This window comes from Helianthus annuus, chromosome 9 (assembly GCF_002127325.2).
Source record: "Helianthus annuus cultivar XRQ/B chromosome 9, HanXRQr2.0-SUNRISE, whole genome shotgun sequence".
Classification (NCBI taxonomy): Eukaryota; Viridiplantae; Streptophyta; class Magnoliopsida; order Asterales; family Asteraceae; genus Helianthus; species Helianthus annuus.
This window is the reverse complement of record NC_035441.2, coordinates 153,037,783-153,061,100: the sequence shown is the minus strand read 5'-3', so window position 1 is coordinate 153,061,100 and position 23,318 is coordinate 153,037,783. Positions and strand designations below refer to the sequence as shown.

Here is a 23,318-nt window from a genome sequence, read left to right as displayed (position 1 = left end):
GTTGGTTTACTCTTGCTTGACCTTAATGCCATTTACCAATAATAGGAAGTCAAATCTAGATTTGTCAAAAGCTTTGGTAAATAAGTCGGCACGTTGGTCATCGGTGTGGACCTTAACAACATCGATTAGCCTTTTCTCAAAGCAATCACGTATGAAGTGATATTTGATTTCGATGTGTTTGGTCTTTGAATGCTGCACAGGATTTTTAGTGATATCTAAAGCAGCAGAATTATCAACGTATATAGGAGTAGTTAGGAATTCAAAACCGTAGTCCCGCAATTGTTGTTGGATCCAAAGAACTTGTGAGCAACAACTTGAGGCAGCAATGTATTCAGCTTCGCATGTTGATGTAGCGACACACGTCTGCTTCTTGCACTGCCATGTGACTAGGCGATTTCCTAAAAACTGACATCCAGCCGTTGTCGACTTGCCGTCGATTTTGCATCCGCCAAAATCAGAATCACTGAAAGCTACCAATTCAAAGTTATTATCCCTAGGGTACCACAGACCGGTGTCAGGGTACGCCTTCAAATAACGAAAAATCCTTTTAACAGCAGCAAGATGTGAGGCCTTCGGGTTAACTTGATATCTAGCAAGCAGGCACGTTGGGTACATTATGTCTGGCCTTGATGCTGTGAGGTACATAAGAGATCCGATCATAGCGCGATAGATTGAAGGGCTAACAGCTTCTCCCTTCAAGTCTGGAGTAATTCCGTGATTAGTTGGCAATGGGGTACCAATGGGCGTTGCATCAGACATCTGGAACCGGCTCAAGATGTCACCAACATATTTGGTCTGATGGATGAATATCCCAGACTCCGTTTGTTGTACTTGAAGGCCCAAGAAGAAGGTCATTTCCCCCATAGCACTCATCTCGAATTTATCCTGCATAATGCGCTCGAATTCCCTACACAAAACATCATTAGTAGAACCAAAAATAATATCATCAACATATACCTGTACCAGAAGAAGATCTCCATCTTGTTCCTTGATGAAAAGAGTACAGTCGATAAGACCTCTTCGAAAACCGTTCTCCAGCAGATAGTGTGATAAGGTTGCATACCAAGCTCGTGGTGCTTGATGAAGACCATAAAGAGCTTTGTTGAGCAACCAAACCCGATCGGGATGGATAGGATCTTCAAAACCTGGAGGCTGTTCGACGTACACCTCTTCTTCAACCACACCATGTAAAAATGCACTTTTCACGTCCATCTGATAAACCTTGAATCCTTTGAAGGACGCATAGGCTAGAAAGATTCGAATTGCTTCGAGACGTGCAACAGGTGCATAGACTTCGTTGTAGTCGATCCCTTCAATCTGACGAAAACCTTGAACGACTAAACGAGCTTTGTTTCGGATAACAACTCCGCGGTCATCCTTTTTGCATTTGAAAACCCAACGGGTACCAATCTTCTTGTATCCAGCAGGTTTCTCTACTAGTTTCCAGACACCCAGCTTCTGGAATTGTTGCAGTTCTTCCTGCATTGCTTCAACCCAAGCATTATCTTTCAAGGCTTCTTTCCACGTTCTTGGTTCTTCTTGTGAGACATAACACGCGAAGGACCAGTCGTTTTGTTGCCCGGATTCTCGAATAGCTGCATACAGGCCTGCATTGTTGTTGTTTCGCAACATGTTTCTTGTTTGAACGCCACTTTGCACATTCCCAATGATGTTTTGTTGAGGATGGGTATTATGAATCCTTGTTTCTGGATTATCTGGAACTGGAACATTTATACCCAGGTTGTTAAGATTAAGATCAACAACCAATTCAAGACCCGGAATTGACGAAGAGGATGATGCAGTAGTCTCAGCTGTTCTATGTGTATCCACTGGAGGAGTACCCTCTGAAGTACCATGAACTGCTGTTGTAGGAGCTTCTTGATCTGCATCTAGAAATTCATCATCCTCTGAAGATTCGTTCAATTCGTTTGCATCATGAAAATCCTCATTGTTGAGAGTATTATTGTTCACCGAAGAAGATGGTTCTTGATTAACAAGAATTGGACGAACCACCGGTGAAACTGTTGCATTGTCACTCTCGAAAAACATCCTAGCCGCAGCATTTTCTTCAACGGCTTCAACATTGATCGAATTGAAAAAGTCATCGTACTCAAACATCCAAGGGTGACCCGGATTTTTGACTGGCAAGGTGTGCCTTTGTACTCTGACCTCAGACCATTCCTCGACCCTTTTAGTCTCTAGATTCCAGACTCGTAAGTTAGGGGTGGCATACCCAAGAAAGTATCCATCAATTGCTCTTGCCCCAAACTTTCCATTAGGATCGATGATCGTGCATGGAGCTCCAAACGGTTCTAGATAAGACAAGTCTGGTTTCCGTTTCTGAAGAAGCTCAAAGCAGGTCTTGTTGTGTCTTTTGACTGTAAGGACTCTGTTCAATGTGTAACATGCAGAGGCCACAGCTTCAGTCCAGAATGGAATGGGTAGCTGCGACTCTACCAACATTGTCCTAGCAGTCTCGATCAATGTGCGGTTCTTACGTTCAGCGACACCATTCTGTTGAGGAGTATAAGCTGCACTAAACTCATGAAGAATACCCTTTGAAGTGCAGAACTCCGCCATGGAATGATTCTTAAATTCAGTACCATTGTCGCTACGTATCCGCCTAACCTTCAACTTATACAAATTCTCAATCTGAATGATCAAGTTTTTGATGATGCCAAAGGTTTCACTCTTGTGTGCCATGAACGCAACCCAAGAAAATCTTGAATAATCATCACTAACCACGAGGCAGTATTGATCACCCCGAATACTCTTGTGCTTGACAGGACCGAACAAATCCATGTGCAAACGCTCAAGAGGAACTGCCACTGTGTTGATCTTCTTTGTAGGGTGCTTCTTCTTTGTTTGTTTTCCTTTCTGGCACGAAACACAGATGTCTTGAAGATGAAAATTTTTGAGGGGAACACCATTCACCAATTCATTTGAAACCAAATGGTTCATTTTGCGTAAGTGAATGTGACCCATTCGTCTGTGCCAAGAGATAGTGTCTTTTTCTGTGGCTTTAGAAACGAAACAAGTTGCTTGTGCAGACGTAGTAATAGCCTGGCTCATGTCAAGGACGTACAAATCATTTATCCTTGGAGCCGACAAGAGAATCCATTCTTTTGGAATTTTGAAGCCGGGTTTCAGCACATAACATCCATTAGCATCAAAGTGTACTGAAAATTTCTTGTCACAAATTTGAGAAACACTAAGAAGATTGTGATCAAGTTGTTGCACAAAATTGATCTTGTCAAAGCTGACAATCCCGTTAGATATCATTCCTTCACCCGTAATGTATCCACCTTTATCTCCAGCAAAAGCAACATAACCTCCTCTAATAGATTTAACGTCGTAGAGAAGCTTCATGTCGCCCGTCATGTGCCTGGATGCCCCACTATCAACAATCCAGTGACTACTGATAGTTCCTCCTGAAGCACCCTGCACATGAACTCAAATGAATTAGTTGGAGATGGGGACCCAAGCCATTGTGGTCTTGGGTCTTCCATTTTCATCAATGACAATAACTTCTTGTCTTTGATGGTTGGTGAATTGTGATGGTCCCCCTGATTCAGTAACCGATTTAGGTTTCCAAGTCTGTTTGGTTTCACCAGTGTTCTTCTTTAAAAGTTTAACTTCTTGATGATTTGAAGTTTTAGAATTTTCTGGTTTTACAACAACAGATTGCTTTTGAACCACATCGGTTTTAATTGCTTTTTCTATCTTTTTGACCTGTTGGCGTTTCTGTTTCTTTTCCCTTTCTTTTACAAGGCGGGGATCTTGTTTTGTGGAAACAGTTGGCTTACGGTCAGTTTTGTCACGGGGATCATCAACCTTTTCCTTTTGTTTATGAAGATATGGGCAGTTTCTAATAATGTGCCCAATGGTTCCACACTCAAAACATGATCTTCGTTCTACAAACCCCGAAGAATCATGTGATCGTCTAGCCGATGATGTTGAACTTTGTGAACCCGAGGTACTAGGTTTTGAACTGCTTGGTTCATTTCTTTTCTCGACAATAGCTTTCTTGACAAAATCTAAGTTAGATTGATTTTCAAACTTTTCAATTTTGTCTGTTCCCGTCGATTTCACAAAGTTAACATTCTTCTTCTTCTTTTGGTTCGGCTTCTTGTTAGCTTGAGCCGGTGTTTTACCCTTGGGTTTGGTGTGATTTTGCTGTGTTGGCACTGTTGGTAATTTCTTGTTACCAAATTGTTTTCGAATTTCAGCCTTTGGAATAGGAGGACACTGTGTAACTGTAACCTTAGGTCCTGCCTTTCCCAAGAACTTACTCGTCGAATTTTCAAAGACTTTGCAGATTAAGGATTGATTAACATTCTTAATGGGAAAATCTTTGTCTGAGTAAATTTTATCATCACCAACTAGAGTGTACAGCAAATTCACACTCTCCGGCTCTCCTGCAGATGAGGACTCAGTTGCAATAGTCTTAGCGGGTTGAACAGGGGGATCACATAGAATGTGATTCTCAAGAGGTATGTCCTCATTTTTGACTACCGCATCAGACTTTGCTGGGACAGTATCATCAGATTCATCATCAGACGAATCAGCATCCTCAATCACAACTGGAGGATCTTGATTCTGTTCAGCACTCACAAATGTATCTGCTGACACATCTGAATCTGAGGATACTTCCTTTTGGTATCCGAGTCCTGCAGCAAACTCCTTAACATCTAGAGGCACAGAAGGTTCAAAGAATACCCTGTCCTCTTCATCAGGCATGGCATCATAATTATGTCTCACTGGTGGTGGACACTTCTTATAGCCTATGCATGTGACATCTCTCTTTTCCTTCTGAACGTCAATGATGTGATCTAACACATAGCTAGAACTCAAATAACTGTCTAGCTTGAGTTTGATCGCATCACTTTCGGTTTTCACACAAGCCATCTCTTTTTGCATACTCTCAAGGCGAGATATATACAAATTAATATCAGTTTGTTTTCTTGAAACCATTTTAGTCAGTTCTGTTTTATCCTTCTTTAATGTTTCAATTACTGACTTAAATTCCTTTTCATGGTTTTCATAAAACATGTTGGCTTCTGTGCATTTAGAGAGGTCCACAGTCAACTTCTGATTGTGGATGAATGTCACATCATATTTCTCTTGCAAAGCTTCATGCTTGCTTTGCAAGTCACACCAATCAGCATTCAAGGAACTATGTTTGTCTTGCAAGTCAAACAAACTAGCTTGTAAAGCATCATGTTTGGCTTGCAACTCAGACATGTTTCCTTCCAAATCAGCACACCTAGCATGCAATCTATCACATTCATCACAGTTAATAGCAGTGGGTTCATCGACACGTACCTGACTTGATGAACCGTCGACATTAGCCATAAAGGCTGAATGGAGAGAAGACGAAGAGTAAGCAGCCTGATCCACCAGAATAGATCTTCTTTGAGTTTCTGCTACAGCTTCCCCCAAGAGTTCATCAATGTCAATATCATCTGAAACATTAGATGTCTCACCCACATGATCATCACCAGAGTTGGATGATTCTTCATCAACACTCCTGCTGTATCCAGAGGAGTCTTCATCTTCAGACGATTCATCACCACTGGCAGAAGATTCTCCACCACTGGTGTGAACTAGCTCCTTCACAATCTGAGCAAAACATGCTGTTCCATCAGGAGCATCACCACCCAACTGGATTGACCAGTCACAACCTTCATCCACCTGAACTGCAAGTGCTCGGTTGGTTTGGTTGTTGACAGGCACCAATGTACGATCATTGTTTCTGTTCTGCTGGTTGCCTTGGTTTCTGAAGGGGTTTTGATTCCCGTGCTGGGCTGGCTTTGTGCATTCCCGTTTAAAGTGGCCCCGTTCACCACAGTTGAAGCACTTAACAGCTTGCTTATCAAACCCATACTTGGTGTCTCGCTTACTTTCCAAGCTGGTTCTGCCAGTACTTTCCATCCAATCCTTTGCTCTTCTCACAGCACTCGCAAAGGCCCACTTGATGTCCATCAAGTCCATCTCTTCCTTATCAATCTGCCTGTAATCTTCTTGTGTCAGATTAATGTTTCCAATCTGACCTTCTATCAACCCACAGTAAGCGCTCACTACAGTGTTAAGCAGCTCCATGTGTTCCTTAGCTACTTCTACACTGATTTTAGAAAAGCTTGACGTGTCGAGCTGTACTGTACTTGACTTTGATTGTTGACCTGCAGCAGATGATGTTCCTCCATAACACGCATATTGTGGTTGTTGAGCAGGAGGAGGAGGAGGTGGTTGTATTGGATTTCCATACAGATCTGTGGTTGGAGGCGGCTTTACAGGAACTTGCACTGGATTGCCATACATATCCGTGCTTGTGACAAACGCCGTTTGAAGTGGAGCATGTGAACCGGCTTTTGCAGATGAAGTAGTGGAGGTGCCATAATACATCTCTGGATTCTGTGGCACTGCAACTCTCTTTGCCTTCAACGTTTCTTCCTGATCCTTGTTCTCCAGAAGCTGCACGAAATCGTTGATATTTGTAGTTCTCAACGTTCCGTTGTACTTCAAGATTTCCAGGAAGTTATTCCATTGAGGAGGCAATGCATCGGCAAACTTCTTTACCACCTCTGTTGGAGTCGTTGTGACTTCAAAGTTCGTCAGCTCAGTAAGTAGATGATAGAAACGGCTTGTCATATCTCCCAAGGACTCCTTATCCATACATGTGAAGCCATCGAATTCTTTCTTCAGTAGATCTCGTCGTAGTTGACGTGTGGCCTCATTACCTACTCCTCTTGTCTTCAATGCATCCCACAGCTTCTTCGTAGTCTTGAAACTGACGAACTGATGATAAATATCCTTGCTCAGTGCTTGAGTGAGAATAGCGTATGCTTTCTTTTCTAAGTCATACGTCTTCTTTTGATCATCAGGAAGATCGGCAAATGTAGCTGTCGAAGAAGCAGCAACCTCGATAGTTTGATCGAATTCCGTAATGAACCGCAACCACAACTCTGTATTTTGACCAAGAATGTATGTATGGAAACGATCAACCCATCCTGGATATTCATGAAGATGCATCAACTTTGGAGGCCTGTTCAAACTTCCGGTTTCACTTTCGCTTAGTAGAAGACTTTGAATACTCGGAGTTTGATTTGAAACAAACGCCCATTGACCAGCTGGAGTGGCATTTGCTTGTGAGGATGTAGAAACTGGAGATTCGGCCCATGATGGAGATTGACTGGTATTCATGTATTTTCCACTGTCTGGAGCCGGACTTCCCCACCAACTCGGATTCATGATAGATAAGCAAAATAAATGCTAAGTAAGAATGATCCGAAAGATAACACAACCGAAAGATCCTGGTCGAAAGATCTGAAATCACAGAAACTTGTTAGCAATAAACTGACCACAGTCGAAAGATCGATTTATTGTTCGAAGGATCAACAGTATTCGAAAGATTACTGTTGACTCTCGAACAATGATTTCGAAAGATTCAAGAGCTCGAAGGATTCCCTTTTGAAAGATCCTTATCTTTCGAGTTAACTCTTTATCTTTCGAATAACAGATCACGAAAGATTCACCAATACGAAGGATCCTAATCTTTCGGACACTAATCTTTCGAAATGATTCCTTTCTCGAAGGATATGTTTCAGACTTCGAAGGATGGATCGAAGGATATTAATCTTTCGAGCCCTCCTTGGTCGAAAGATATCGAAGGATGATCTTTCGATGTCGAAAGATATCTTTCGAGAGCTCTGACACAATCTGATCTGATGTGAAAGGTTGGTGAAAAGGTGACAGGTTGGTAAGGTCAACTTTCGGCAAAAGGTATGGTCAGACGTACTTTCCCACCAACTTTGAAAAGCTTGCCCAAAAAGGAAAACCTTATCTTCACACTAGTCACCGGAAACCTTGATCGGAACTTGACCGGAAATACCAAGTTACTCAAAAACAATTTTTCAAGTTACCCAAACCAACCTTGAACACTCCCGAAGGTTTAGAAACCGTTTTTCAGTTTAAAACAAGCAAGAAAACCACCAAAAACGGGTGCTAAACCAAGTGTTCAAACACACCAAACACTTGAACAAACCCGGTTTTAAACAAGGTAAAGAGCGAGGCTCTGATACCACTTGTAGGTCCCTCTCGGAGGATCGAGAACAAACCTATACCTTGTTATACCAACCCACTAGCGAGTGCGGAATCCAAGCTAGTAGGCAAACTGGGATGAGACAAGTATAAACACAATCACACAAAGATTCACCGATTAACACTAGTCGTATTAATGCAAATGAAGGTTTCGGTTACAAGCACAATGTTTACAAATCTAACATGTAAACTCTCAAGTGTGTGTGTGTGAGTTCCGACAGAATGCTCTCAAAGAAACTCTCTATCTCTTGGTGCAAATGGCAGAACTTCAGAACTCACTCACACTCAACACATGCATGGGTATATATACCCAGCTCAGCAGGTCTGCTCGAAGGATTCGACAGATGGTCCGAAGGATCATCTGTCGACCACATGTTACACGAAAGATCAGCATGGACCTCGAAGGATCATCCTTCGAGGTCTAATGGTCGAACCATGGTCGAACCATATCTTTCGATCACCTCGAAGGATCAGGTGTATCCTTCGAGGCTATCCTTCGATCAGAACATCTTTCAAATGTTGTCCAAGTCAAACCGGAGGATGGTTGACTTGGTCAACTTACAACACAAATCAGGACATCGTTTATATCAGACCGAATACAGACAAAGTACAGACACAAGTGCACCAACAACAAGGTTTAGGTTTGTTCTCGATCCTCCGAGAGGGACCTACAAGTGGTATCAGAGCCTGGCTCTTTACCTTGTTTAAAACCGGGTTATTCAAGTTTTGGTGTGTTTGGACACTTAGTTTGGATTCCGTTTTTAGTGCTTTTCTTGGTTTTTCTTACATAAAAACGCGTTCTAAACCTTCGGGAGTGTTCAAGTTTGGGTTGGGTAACTTAAAAACTTATTTTTGAGTGTGTTGGTAATTTCCGGCCATATTCCGGTCAATATTCCGGTGACTGGTTTGAAGATAGGGTTTTCCTTTTTGGGTAAATTATCTTTCAAAATCTTAGTTGGTGGGAAAGTTGTCAGCCTGCCATACCCTTTTGCCGAAAGTTGACTTACCAACCCATCACCTTTTCACCAACCCGTCACATCTGTGTCAGTGTGTCAGTGCACATTCGAAAGATATCCTTCGACTTCGAAAGATATCCTTCGACATCGAAAGATCATCTTTCGATCAAGGAAGGCTCGATAGATCATCATCTTTCGACACATCCTTCGAAGTCCGAAACATATCTTTCGACCAAGGAATCTATTCGAAAGACAGTGTCCGAAAGATAAGGATTTAACTCGAAAGATAAGGATCTTTCAAAAGGGAATCCTTCGAGTTCTTGAATCTTTCGAAATTATTGTTCGAGATTCAACAGTAATCTTTCGAGTACTGTTGATCCTTCGAACAATAGTTGATCTTTCGATTGTGGTCAGTTTATTGTTAACTAGTTTCTGTGATTTCAGATCTTTCGACCAGGATTCTTCGGCTGTGTGATCTTTCGGGTGGCCATCATCCTTCGTGACTTTGACTTAGAATTCATTTTTCTTGTCAAAGATGAATCCGAGTTGGTGGAATCCTGCTCCAGACAGTGGAAAATATACCAGTTCTGGTGTTACTCCTTCATGGTGGGGTACACCGGCTCCTGATAGTGGAAAGTATACGTGTACAAGTCTATCACCATCATGGGCCGAATCTCCAGTATCTACATCTTCACAAGTAAATGCTTTACCATCAAATCAATGGGCATTAGTAACGGGTCAAACTCCGAGTGTACAAAGTATCTTATTAAGCGAAAGCGAAACAGGAAGTTTGAATCGACCCCCAAAACTGATGAGTTTGAATGAATATCCAGGATGGGCTGAGAGGTTTAAAACATATGTTCTTGGTCAAAATACGGAACTGTGGATACGTTTCACCACAGATTTCGATCAAGCCATAGAGGTTGCTGCTTCAGAGACTGCGTCATTTGCTGATCTTCCCGAAGATAAAAAGAAAACGTATGATCTGGAAAAGAAAGCATACGCCATTCTCACCCAGGCTTTGAGCAAGGATATTTATCACCAGTTTGTCAGCTTCAAGACAACTAAGAAGTTGTGGGACGGGTTGAAAACAAGAGGAGTAGGAAATGAAGCAACACGTCAGTTGCGTCATGATCTACTCAAGAAAGAATTTGACTGCTTCGCTTGCATGGATAAGGAGTCTCTGGGAGACATGACAAGTCGTTTCTATCACCTGCTTACTGAGTTGAACAATTTTGGAGTTACAACAACTCAAGCAGAGGTGGTAAAGAAGTTTGCTGATGCCTTACCTCCTCAATGGAATAGTTTCTTGGAAATCCTTAAGTATAACGGAGCGTTGACAACTACAAATATTAACGACTTCGTGCAGCTTTTGGAAAACAAGGATCAGGAGGAAACATTGAAGGCGAAGAGAGTTCCATTGCCACAGAATCCAGAAATGTATTATGGAACTTCCAGCTCTTCGTCTGCAAGAACTGGTTCACATGCTCCAATTCAAACGGCGTTTGTCACAAGCACAGATTGTTTTGGCAATCCAATACAAGTTCCTGTTAAGCCACCTCCCACCACAGACATGTATGGAAATCCAATAGAACCACCTCCTCCTCCTCCTGCTCAACAACAACGTGCATGTTATGGAGGAACATCATCTTCTGGTCAACAATCAAAGCCAAATACAGTACAGCTCGACACTTCAAGCTTCTCCAAAGTCAGTGTAGAAGTAGCCAAGGAACACATGGAGCTACTTAACACTATAGTGAGCGCGTACTGTGGGTTGATAGAAGGTCAGATTGGCAACATTAATCTGACACAGGAAGACTATCGGCAGATAGATAAAGAAGAGATGGACTTGATGGATATCAAGTGGGCCTTTGCTAGCGCTGTGAGAAGAGCAAAGGATTGGTTGGAAAGTACTGGCAGAACCAGCTTGGAAAGTAAGAGAGACACCAAGTATGGGTTCGATAAACAAGCAGTAAGGTGCTTCAACTGTGGTGAACGGGGTCACTTCAAGAGGGAATGTGCAAAGCCAGCACAGCATGGAAACCAGAACCCCTTCAGAAACCAGGGCAACCAGCAGAACCAGAACAGAAATAGTGAACGTACGTTAGTGCCTGTCAACAATCAAGCCAACCGGGCACTTGTAGTTCAGATGGATGAAGGTTGTGACTGGTCAATCCAATTTGGTGGTGATGCTCCTAATGGTACAGCTTGCTTTGCTCAAGTTGTGAAGGATGTAGTTAACACCAGTGGTGGAGAATCTTCCGCCAGTGGTGGTGAATCTTCTGAAGATGAAGACTCTTCTGGGTACAGCAGGAGTGTTGATGAAGATTCATCTAGGTCAGGCGATGAGAATGTGGGTGAGACATCTGGTGTCTCGGTTGATGCTGATATTGATGAACGTTTGGATGAAGCTGCAGCACTAAGTGTTGGAAGATCTGTTCTGGTGGATCAAGCTGCTTGTACTTCGTCTTCTCTCCATTCAGCCTTTATGGCTAATGTCGACAGTTCTTCAAGTCAGGTATGTGTCGATGAACCCATTGCTGTAAACTGTGATAACTGTGATAGCTTGCAGGCTAAATGTGCTGAGTTAGAGGCAAACATGTCTGAGTTGCAAGCCAAACATGATGCTATACAAGCTAGTTTGTTTGACTTGCAAGACAAACATGGTTCCTTGAATGCTGAGTGGTGTGCATTGCAAAGCAAACACGAGGCTTTGCAAGAAAAATATGATGTGACATTCATCCACAATCAGAAGTTGACTGTGGATCTTTCAAAATGCACAGAAGCCAATATGTTTTATGAAAACCATGAAAAAGAATTTAAGTCAATGATTGAGACATTAAAGAAAGATAAAACTGAATTGACTAAAATGGTTTCCAGAAAACAAACGGACATTAATTTGTATATATCTCGCCTTGAGATGATGCAAAAGGAAATGGCTTGTGTCAAAACTGAAAGTGATGCGATCCAGCTTAAGCTAGACAGTTATTTGAGCTCTAGCTATGTGTTGGATCACATCATTGACGTTCAGAAAGAAAAACGGGATGTCACATGCATAGGTTACAAAAAATGTCCACCACCAGTCAGACACAATTATGATGCCATGCCTGATGAGGAGGATAGAGTGTTCTTCGAACCATCTGTTCCTCTTGATGTGAAGGAGTTTGCAGCAGGACTCGGATACCAGAAAGAAGTATCCTCAGATTCAAATGTGTCAGCAGATACGTCTGTAACTGCTGAACAGAAACAGGATCCTCCAGTTGAGGTTGAGGATGCTGATTCTTCAGATGATGAATCTGATGATGCTGCTCCAGCAAAGTCTGATGCGGTAGTCAAAAATGAGGACATACCTCTTGAGAATCACATTCTATGTGATCCCCCTGCCACACCCGCTAAGACTGTTGCAACTGAGTCCTCGTCTGAGAAGGAGTCGGAGAGTGTGACCTTGCTGTACACTTTGGTTGGTGATGATAAAATTTACTCAGACAAAGATTTTCCGATTAAGAACGTTAATCAATCCTTAATCGATAAAGTCTTCGAAAATTCGACAAGTAAGTTTTTGGGGAAGAAAGGACCACATGTTACAGTTACACAGTGTCCTCCAATCCCAAAGGCTGAAGTTCGAAAACAATTTGGCAACAAGAAATTACCAGCAATGTCAAAACAGCAAAATCACACCAAGCCCAAAGGAAAGGCACCGGCTCAAGTCCAGAAGAAGCCGAATCAAAAGAAGAAGAAAAATGTTAACTTTGTGAAATCGACGGGAACGGACAAAATTGAAACGTTTGAAAATAAATCTAACTTAGATTTTGTCAAGAAAGCTACTGTTTTGAAAAGAAATGAACAAAACAGTTCACAACCTAGTACCTCGGGTTCACAAAGTTCAACATCATCGGCTAAGAGAACACATGATTCCTCGAGGTATGTTGAACGAAGATCATGTTTTGAGTGTGGAACCATTGGGCATATAATTCGAAATTGCCCTTATCTTCATAAGCAAAAAGGAAAGGTTGATGATCCCCGTGGCAAGACTGACCGTAAGCCATCTGTTTCCACAAAACAAGATCCCCGACTTGTAAAAGAAAGGGAGAAGAAGCAGAAACGCCAACAGGTCAAAAGGATTGAAAAAGCAATTAAAACCGATGTGGTTCAAAAACAATCTGTTTCTGTAAAATCAACAAATTCAAAAACTTCAAACTGTAATGAAGTTAAAATTTTAAAGAATGACACTGATAAAACAAAACAGACATGGAAACCTAAATCGGTTACTAAATCAGGGGGACCATCACAATTTACAAACCATCAAAGACAAGAAGTTATTGTCATTGATGAAAATGGAAGACCCAAGACCACAATGGCTTGGGTCCCTCTCTCCAACTAATCTTTGAGTGAGTGTGCAGGAAGTTCCAGGAGGAACTATTGATAGTCTTAGGATTGTTGATAGTGGAATGTCCTTGCACAAGATAGGCGACAGAAGAAATTGTTGCCTTTGATGGAGAGAGAGGAAAGAAAAGGAAAATGTGGCTGAATGAAGTTGCAAAATTCGACCAAATGAAGAACGTGCCGAAAACTTGGTCATTCTGGTTTTGATCGGGTCCTCAGGAACGAATGAAGTGAAATGTGTGCCGATGCCTTTGCATGGATTGAACATCCGCACACCATTTCTGAAAGAGAAAGTCAAAGACCTTCGCTGGTACAATGTGGAAGACCAGCCGGACCCGGAGGTTTATGATTTTGTTGCTGTCAAGAGACTTTTCAGTAGTTGCAAATTCGACTTTGAAGTCCACACCGGGTGGATATCCAGTTGGGAGAGTGCTTAGATTCCTTGCAATGCACGGAACAGTTGCAGGATACGCCTTTAAATTCTTAATCTCTCCTATACTTGTCGATATTTAAGCTACTTTGTGAATTATTATTATCTCGAACAGCACTCTTTGACCTGACACGTTGATCTCAGATATCACCTCACACGTGATTGTTTCAATATGAAACTCATCAATGTTGTCATGGTCCGCACCGCTTACCGACATGCCAACTCACCTTTCCAAAATTTGTTAAATCTTTTCTGATAAAACTTAATTTTGGTAAACGGCATTAAGGTCAAGCAAGAGTAAAACCAACATCGGAAAATCATTTTTGTAAATATCTTTGTGTCTTTTAAATTTATCTTAGTTTATTGATTTTAGGGGGAGTAAATCCAAAAATCAGAAAATCCAAAAACATCGAAAAATTTCAAAAACACAAAAACAATAGAAAAACAAAAATGAGTTTCCTGGCGAGCAAAAGAGAAAATGATAGTTCATCAGTGGTCTATCCAAACCTCTTTAAACCTTAAATGAAAAACGATAAGCAGCTCTATATAAGATGTATCGGTAGGCTCACAATCATTTTAAAGTGTGCAGGGTGATATAAATCTTAATCGACTGAAGACCAGGTGGGAACCATTCATTGGCATATGGTCTTAGTACCGAAATTTCGTTTGATAGATTGCCGAGGTTCTGAGATATTCGGTCTTTATGCTGCTTATCATCTGGGTATCATGGTTGTATCTTTTACCGAAAAATAACGGGGACGCAAGTCTAGATCATCCATGATACTATACATACGTGTACATAAATACATACTGCATTCGACCTCAATAAGTGATAAACAATCACATGTCCAAATCAAATAAGTGATAAAATATCACATTTATCCGGGTGTCAAGTTCGTCTCTCTGCTGTACGGAAGTACTGACCTGTTCACGGACTTGCACCTGTGCCCTCATGCATACGAAAATCAAGTTCCTCATAAATAAGTGATTATATCACAAAGGACTTGTTTTCAAATCAAAATAAGTGAGTATCTCACAATTTATACGGTCAAACAGATGATAATCGGTATACTCACCGGTAAGATGAACTCTCGTGCATACCTTGATACGGGAATGTGTCGTGATGTGGATGAACACCGGTCGGTAAGTATAAATCATACCTTAACGTATCCCCTCGCCATGATTACATCTGATAAGTTGAGCTTAAGTGGACAACAATACCGATAATTGTTATAGGATGCTTATCTTAATGTTAACTAACTGAACAACAAGAGTGTTTTGGCATGACCGTACACTGATATGATTCTCTTACCCTCGAAACTCATAAAAAGAATGTCTGTAAATATTTATTTACTGCTTAACTTTTATTGTTTCTTTTAAACAGTTTCGTCGTTTGGTGCATATCAGCACGACATTAGCGGTGATGTCGTTTGATAACACTCAAAGGATTTTAAATTGTTGTCTTTTAATTTCAAAAATACCAAAAAGATTTTAGGCGTGTTTTAATATAAACTTTATAAAAGCCAAAAAGATTTTATTTCTGCTTTATTTTCGATCGTACGATGTTGGAGCTCGAGTCTTCGTTACCTGAAACCTGACTGAAAACCGAACTGACTAAATCTTCATAAACGGTCGAAATTTGCATGTTTTGAAAGTTAGAAATTGAAATTGATAAATCTGGAAAACTTTCAAACTGTCGGACGGTGTTTGATTTTGACATGGTCACTCGTGTGTCATTTGTTTATACTATTCCAAGCAGTTGTTCTCATTACGCGTTTAGATTTCTTGCATGTGCAGATTCTAAAGGCTAGGAGAACATGGTCGATGACAAGCCTTGGAATGAAGACACGACGAGAAGGCGCTCAAAAGATGAAGATGGTCGAGTTGCCGCTGGCCATCATCAACACCACAAGGATCTCACTTCATAAAGATAAAGTCTTTTCACGAGCATAACTCAAGGGGGAGCTTATGTTAAGGGGGAGTTTGTCAACACACTTCCTACATGATACGGGTAGTTTGTTGATACACTCTCGGCTTTCAAGACGTGAAGACTTTGAAGATCCTCCGACAATGAAGACTGAAAGGACATCAGAGTTTTGAGAACTCGAAGACCAAAGACCGTCGAAGTTCGAGACGAGTTTACAACTATAGAAGATAAAGACAAAGCTACAGCCAAGGGGAAGTTTGTTGGTGCACTTGTGTCTGTACTTTGTCTGTATTCGGTCTGTATATAAACGATGTTCTAAGTCTGTAAGTTGACCAAGTCAACCATCCTCCGGATTGACTTGGTAAAACAGTTAGAAAGTAGTTGTCTGTCTCGAAGGATAGCTCCTCGAAGGATACTGTTGATCCTTCGAGGTACTCGAAAGATATGCTTCGATGGTTAGATCTCGAAGGATCATCCTTCGAGGTCATTGCTGATCATTCGAACATCTTGTCATCGATAGATGATCCTTCGGACCATCTATCGGATCCTTCGGACAAGGCCTACTGTGTATGGGTATAAATACCCATGCATTGTGTTGAGTTCAGCAGACAGACACTTAGACAGATTCACACACTGAAAGAGAGAGTCTTCTTAGAGAGCATTCTGTCCGAAACTCACACACACACTTTGAGAGTTTACATGTTAGATTTGTAAACATTGTGCTTGTAACCGAAACCTTCATTTGCATTAATACAAGTTGTGTTAATCGGTGAACCCGTGTGTGTTTGTGTTTGTTCTTGCATTATCCCGGTTTGCTCGCTAGCTTGGATTCCGCACTCGCTAGTGGGTTAGTATAACAAGGTTTAGGTTTGTTCTCGATCCTCCGAGAGGGACCTACAAATCCACATCAAGATAATCCTAGCTAGTGTAATGAAAAGAATGAAATACTGCTCTTGAAAAAAACTCATCAAAAAACATAATCAGATTAGAGACATGTGTTGTACAAAAAGTAATGATGATCTAACAGTTCACTACAAGAACCTACCACTTTTAGCGGTGACGGAAATAGCGACGACAAGAGCAATAGCGACGACCTAGACACGCGTCGCCGCTAAAGGCTCTTGTCGCCACTATTGCCGTCGCCGCTAAAGGGCTCAATCCGTGTGCTGCTTCCAGATTTGTTGTTGATCGTTGATTAAAAGTTGATCCAATGGCCACCATCAACCTCCTGCTCAAACAAACACACACCCCTACCTTATCCTCCTAAAACACAAACCCATCTCAACACCATCATCAACCTCCTGCTCAACCTTCATATTCGTTCATCAAACTCCAACATTCACCACCAAGCAATAATCACCACCTTCAGCCGCCAACCTCCACCATCGACCTCCGGCACTCCACCGTTCACCACCCAGCAAGCATCTTTGTCACCATCATCAGCTCCACCGGACCACCACCAATGTCTCCACCGGACCACCACCATTATCAAGCTCCACCGGACCACCACCACCGTCAAGCTCCGCCGGACCACCACCACCGTCAAGCTCCGCCGGACCACCACCACTATCAAGCTCCACCGGCATGTGACCACCATCCCCAGCGTGATGACAGATTTTGTAATGTAGGCATGTAAACAAGTTGAATTTGTATAAATCATGTAGACAAATTTTAATGAAAATTATTCGTGTTTTGTTCGATTATTGACTTCAACTTTGTTAATAACAAAATATCATGCGAGTTAATCGTCTTTTGTTGGTAAGAAATATGGAAATCCATCTCCGGCAAACTTTCCGGCAAAGTCTCCGACACCGGCAATAGCGACGACATAGGCCTTTACCGGCGACACACTGAGCAATACCGACCCATCAACACCGACGACCCTTTAGCGGCCACACGTCGCCGCTAAAGGTTAATAGTGGCGACAAAATAGGGCAATAGCGGCGACACCTGGCGCCGCTAAAGGTGTCCGTTTCTTGTAGTGGTTAACTACGTGATAATCACAAACTCCTTTTAGATCACTTGGAGTGGTAGGTGGAGGGGGGGGGGGGAAGCAATGGTGAAGCTTGAGATTTCCGACCGGAGGGTCGAAAACGTATATACCTAAAAAATTATAAAATCGGGGGTCGAAAACGTATATACCTAAAAAAATTTATACGAAAACTATATACTGAGCACTACTAAGCGAAAAGTTCAGGGGTCGCCCCTAGGGGCAAGCCTCTTCACGCCCACGCCCACCACCTTGCAAATTCAAAAAGGGGCGTGGCCCAAAGCAAAAAGCAATATCTTGCCCGGCGTTGCCCCTCTTTTCACTTACTTGTCTTTGTCCCATGCCTTTCACCATCTATTTCCTTTTGTGCTTTGGAGGGCAAAAAACCCCCAAGGTCCAGGTGGCGCCTATGTGGCAGGGCTTAAGTAAAAAAAATAAATAAATAACACCATTAGCTTTTTTGTTTTTGGTTTTAGAGTTGCTGCTTTTTACTGTTAGGGTTTCACTACTTTGTAAGTATATGTTTGCCGTTCTATTTTATTTTTATTTTTTTTAATCCACAATGTTTCGAGATAAGGTTTAATCATCAAGTAAACTGGTTAACTTGAGTGAAACTAGAATAAGAAACAACTTTAAGGTTATTTTTGTAAGTTATGATTAGTTTAACTAGCTAGGGTTTGGCAGATGCGGGATATTAGCTGTTGTACGTTGCTTGAAACTTGAACCTATAACTGATCATGTTGTTAAAAACCATATGAAAAGATAACTAAACTGTGCACTAAGAACCAGCAGAAATGACAATTCACATTATAATCACAGTACTTAACACCCACTCTGCAACTACCTTCACATCCCTTCCCTTTGTGTCTGTTCCCCAAACTCTCTCTCTCTCTCTCTCTCTCTCTCTATAGAATACTAAAGCAGGCTCTCTTTCTGCAAATGGTACTCGTACTCTCCGTATATACGTTCATGGTAATCAGTGACTAATATAACAGCAAGAAATATGATTAATTGATAGGCAATAGTGAGATTTAAGAACCCCAGATAGCATGCCCAGATCCTGTAATGTGTAATCTGAAGTTAATATAGATTATAAATTTGTTTCTAGTGAAGATTAGAGGTTCATTTAGTCCAAAGCAGAAGTGACACTAGATCTTTGTGATGTCTACATCAATCATCAAGAACATTTTACCAACTAAACAAAGATAATAACAAGAAAAAGATTTTGAGATGGGTGTCAAGTGTCAATGACATATATGTATATCAGATAACTAGAAACATCCACTTCCCAAAGCAAACAAAGAACAATTGTCCTAACAAAATTGATATTAATTCACTATGAGATATGTTTTCTTGAACAACTAACTTTTTTACGCCTAAATACACGACATGGTATGTTTGCAAAGATTTGAACTCTTAACACTTTTAACAAGCGTCATACCACCATACCACCATACCACTAGGTCATTGGTCATTGTAAGAGAATTCAACCAAAACATATCTTTATAATATATTTTATGTTAAATTTACAAATGGACCTACTATATGCTACGTAAACCCCAAACTCAAACAAGCGTTAGGGGGCTATGACTAAGGTTTAACAAGCGTCATACCATTGTGATTTACAAATGGACCTGCTAACTTAAAGGTTTAACAAAGCCTTCTAAGAACCTTTCAATGAAGCCTCAAACTAGCCAAATCATGTAAATGAACTCTAGTGGTCTTGATTGTTACTTTGAGTGTTTTACAATATTAATAGTGGGTAATTACAAACTAGCCATTATCGTCATCATACTCAGTATATCCCACCAATAGCAAAGGAAAGCTAAGGTAGGGTCTGAGGAGTGTGAGATGTTGACAGCCTTACCTCTGCCCCGTAGCAATAGAGAAGTTGTTTCCAATGAGACCCCCGACTCGATAGTAGTTTTGCATCAAGCCTTGAATATAAGGCACATAATACTCAACAATTGAGACAAACACCGATTAGTGCATGTACCGACTTGTCTTTCGGCTATCAACGCTACCACATGATGCATGATTAACCGTCCCCCTCTTTTAACGTTATTTTCACGAAATTAGTAAAATAACGTTAAAATTAGTGCACTTTCATTTTTGCCCCCCGAGCGCCCACACATATATACATTATATGAGCATACCGCAAGTGGGGCGTATAATTACAAACTAGCCAAATCATGTAAATGAACTCTAGTGGTCTTGATTGTTATTTTGGGTGTTTTACAATAATCCGTGTTAATTGTGTTGCTTAATTATAAAAGATCTATGAAGTTGTATTTGTTTCTCAAAAATTTTATGCATCCATACCAATTTCAAAAGCTACTTTTTTATGGAAAATAGAAAAAACAAATGTTTGGTATGAATGAAAGACATGCAGTCATTTAAAACTACTTTGGATCAAACATATTTTACATTTAAATCAAATCCGGGTATCCTTAACATTAACATGGATAAGGGGAGTGAGGGTGGTCACTAGTGATAGAATTTCATCACTCACAAACATCCAATCAAGTTCCGCCATGTCATCAACCATTATTCTATCACTCGCATACTTTTTTAGTGGCAATGGTCATCACTCACCACCACACCCAACAATTTCCCCCCAACCAACAATTACCCTCACAAAATAAAACCATCACGCCGTGAAGAAAATAACGGATTTTGAATTTATGCATGTTATCACGCGGGGACTTTGTAGGTGGCGGTGGCTATCACGCGTTGTTTTTGGCTATCACGGTGGAATAACGTTCCACCCCCACCGCCCTAATCCATAATGAAAAAATAGGGATTATATATCAGATTTAACTCAAATTTGTTGGATCTTGGATTGTGTGTATTGGCCCGTTCGGATAAGGTATCTTCGGTGGGAGAAGGTAGAAGGACGAAGCTAAGTCGAAGGTAATACCCGAATGAAACAATTACTGAAATTGACTAGAAAAACAAGAGATTACAGTATGGGAAATCAGAGATTGCTAAACTACTAATCTACATTACATGATGAATGGAAATCTACTTCAATTTATAGTATCTATAGTAATCCAACTATAAAGTAACCTATATAGTGGGCTTACTGGGGAAAGTAACTAATGCTACCAATATTCCATGACTTAACTACTTTCTAGAAACAAGGAAACCTCTCCAATTAACAACTTAATGACTCAGACATGCTTCATTTTTGGTTTAGGTTTACCCACTTACAAACCACAAAATTGCTACAAGCATAGAGCCTTCACCAAATGATATGTATCAGTTGATCCAAATGATAATACACTATTTAAGTTCCATGCTCACAAAAGAAATCAAACAAAACAACCCACTAGCTACAGGTATTAATAAGTTCTAGTTCAAGAACAGACACCCAATTACCAAGTTGTACCCTAGGATTTCAGATGTAAAAATTTGACAGGAACGAAAAAAAAAAACATAAAGGTATCGTCCGAGTGAGAACAAACTTGTTATTGATTAAAATTGATTGCATACATCATATATGACCCTAACAGATTGCTTATTAAACAACAAAACACCAATAATCATAACAATGTTGATTATTTAACAACAATATATTAGTATGGACTTACATCCTCACAATATCGGTCCAGCTCAGCCAGACTAGGTACTTATGGATGTGGATCAGGATCACCAGATCTTTATTGCTGCCTCTTGGCTGACCATGACCTGCGTATATCGTTGATCGAACCATGAATAACTGGATTAATAAACATGTTTGTGCTGGTGTTTTAATAGTAATTGTACCTTGAATAGATCTAAATCATTGCACAGTCACCAGGCTGAGGCTGCTCGTGGACATCTGTAAATTTAGGCAAACCTTTGAACTTAGAGCTCGAATCATTCGACACAGCAAGATCGTGCTGATAACTATACAGCATTGAGATCTTATCCTCCATAATCGACTCCCCAATCTTGTCATTATAATCGCTTTGCGATTCAATTGAATTCCAAAAGCTTGAGTTGAGTGTTGAATCTGAAGAACAGCAGTCAACATGAACACTCTTGGACTCCTTATCAAGCTTTTTAACATTCAGTTTCTCTTTAGTCCTCTCTCTAGCTCTTGCTCTTGCCTCTGCCCTTGACTGATTCACACTAAATCCAGATTTAAATTTTCTTGTTATCTTCTTTCTGTTTCCCTCACCACACCTCTTGTTCACCCCTTTATCTTGTTCATCTGATCCAGTTTCCAGGAACACAACTTCAGATTGGTCAGTAACAGTTGAAGATGAGCCTTCTTTCTTGCTTTTAATTAATTCTTTAATTGAGATCTTGGACTTTTCAAAGAGCCAGTCGAGGGTTTTGCTTGCTTTGTCAACTCCCAACATATCTTGAAGACAAAAGAACTTTTTTGCAACTTCAATTGACAATCTCACCCTCCGATCTCTCGGGCCTTGAGCGGTATGGATCTTGCTATGGTGGTCTTTCTTGGAACTTTTCTTGTTCTGGATTTCAGACCAGAAAAGATTATTATACTCATCACATTGTTCCAACCCTATTTCTTCAACTAAATCTTTCTTACTTGTAGTAATATCTTCTTTGGCCATAAGACAATCACCGGAGAGAAATGGGTTTGGGTGGTCGGTGTAAAGATCATCTTTTTCCTGATCAAGATAGCAATTGGAAGGAGGGAAGACATAGTGAATGGTTGAAGTAGGGTGTGGAAAAGGGTTTGAGGAAGACATCATATCAAGAAACTAGATTTGAAAGAGACGTTTAATAATTGTTTAAAAAGATTTGTTAGTTTAAGTAAAGCTACTGGGTTAGCTTGAACTTAAACATTAATGTACTTCTAATAGCTTTGCAGGTGAAGTGCATCTTGTTAAATAGATATACTTCTGCAAATCAGTGGGAAGAAAGATTACACTGAAAGGGTAGTATCACACCCATGAAGATTTTTCTTGATTAATACTTGTTTGGGGAAGAAAACAAACATATCGATACGGGGGGATGCATTTGTACACAATAATAATTAACTTGGGCATCGATTTATCGTAGGGTGTAGGGGATGTTCCGAGTTGAACCCACAAGTACCCTCTACATAATCCGGTTAAACACTTCAACCCGTACTACCAGAGGACGCTACTAGTTGAAGTCACAACTACCTTAGCATTTTTTTTTTATTTTGATTAAGATTAAATAAACACGGCTAACTCATGACTCCCATCCCTGATTCGTGAGCTAGTTAAACAACCCGCATGGGTTGCGGTGGTGTTCCTTGGGGGCTTGGCCAGATTGCATTAACCCAATCTCGAACTCGTTGGCGCCCCCATCCCCCTAAGTTACATATCATATCGAACATTTAAAAAGGAAAAAAAAAATATTGTTTTGATGTTAGGTTGGTTGATAATGAAGTTATGAAACTGATTACAAATGAATAAGTTCTGATTTGAATTTTGACTACTTTTGGTTAAAACTATTCACTATTAGAGGGCAATCTTGACCCAAACCCTTCTAAGTGGGTCAATTTGGGTTGATTTTAAGATTATATAGGTTGGTTTCGGTTAGATA

At 40.7% G+C, this 23,318-nt stretch overlaps 1 protein-coding gene across 2 annotated transcripts; it reads right to left on the bottom strand.

Annotated features, from left to right (window-relative positions):
- Nucleotides 1–18,572: 18,572 nt before the first annotated feature.
- Nucleotides 18,573–22,797, bottom strand: LOC110934870 (transcription factor DICHOTOMA-like). Of its 2 annotated transcripts, XR_004867570.1 has the most exons (3): nt 21,555–22,797; nt 21,380–21,476; nt 18,573–18,846 (listed from the first exon to the last, which is right to left on the bottom strand). XR_004867570.1 is itself a non-coding variant. In XM_035977726.1 (2 exons), exon 1 carries the CDS (start codon nt 22,493–22,495, stop codon nt 21,566–21,568), a length of 930 nt encoding a protein of 309 aa, XP_035833619.1. In that variant the 5' UTR covers nt 22,496–22,797; the 3' UTR covers nt 21,232–21,476; nt 21,555–21,565. The 2 variants fall into 2 exon arrangements, 1 of the variants encoding a protein (XP_035833619.1); XM_035977726.1 differs by lacking the exon at nt 18,573–18,846 and having other exon boundaries at nt 21,232–21,476.
- Between the last annotated feature and the right edge of the window lie 521 nt (nt 22,798–23,318).

Bases quoted from the DNA above. Each gene is read 5' to 3' on its own strand.
- LOC110934870 (XM_035977726.1), bottom strand. From the start codon at position 22,495: ATGATGTCTTCCTCAAACCCTTTTCCACACCCTACTTCAACCATTCAC.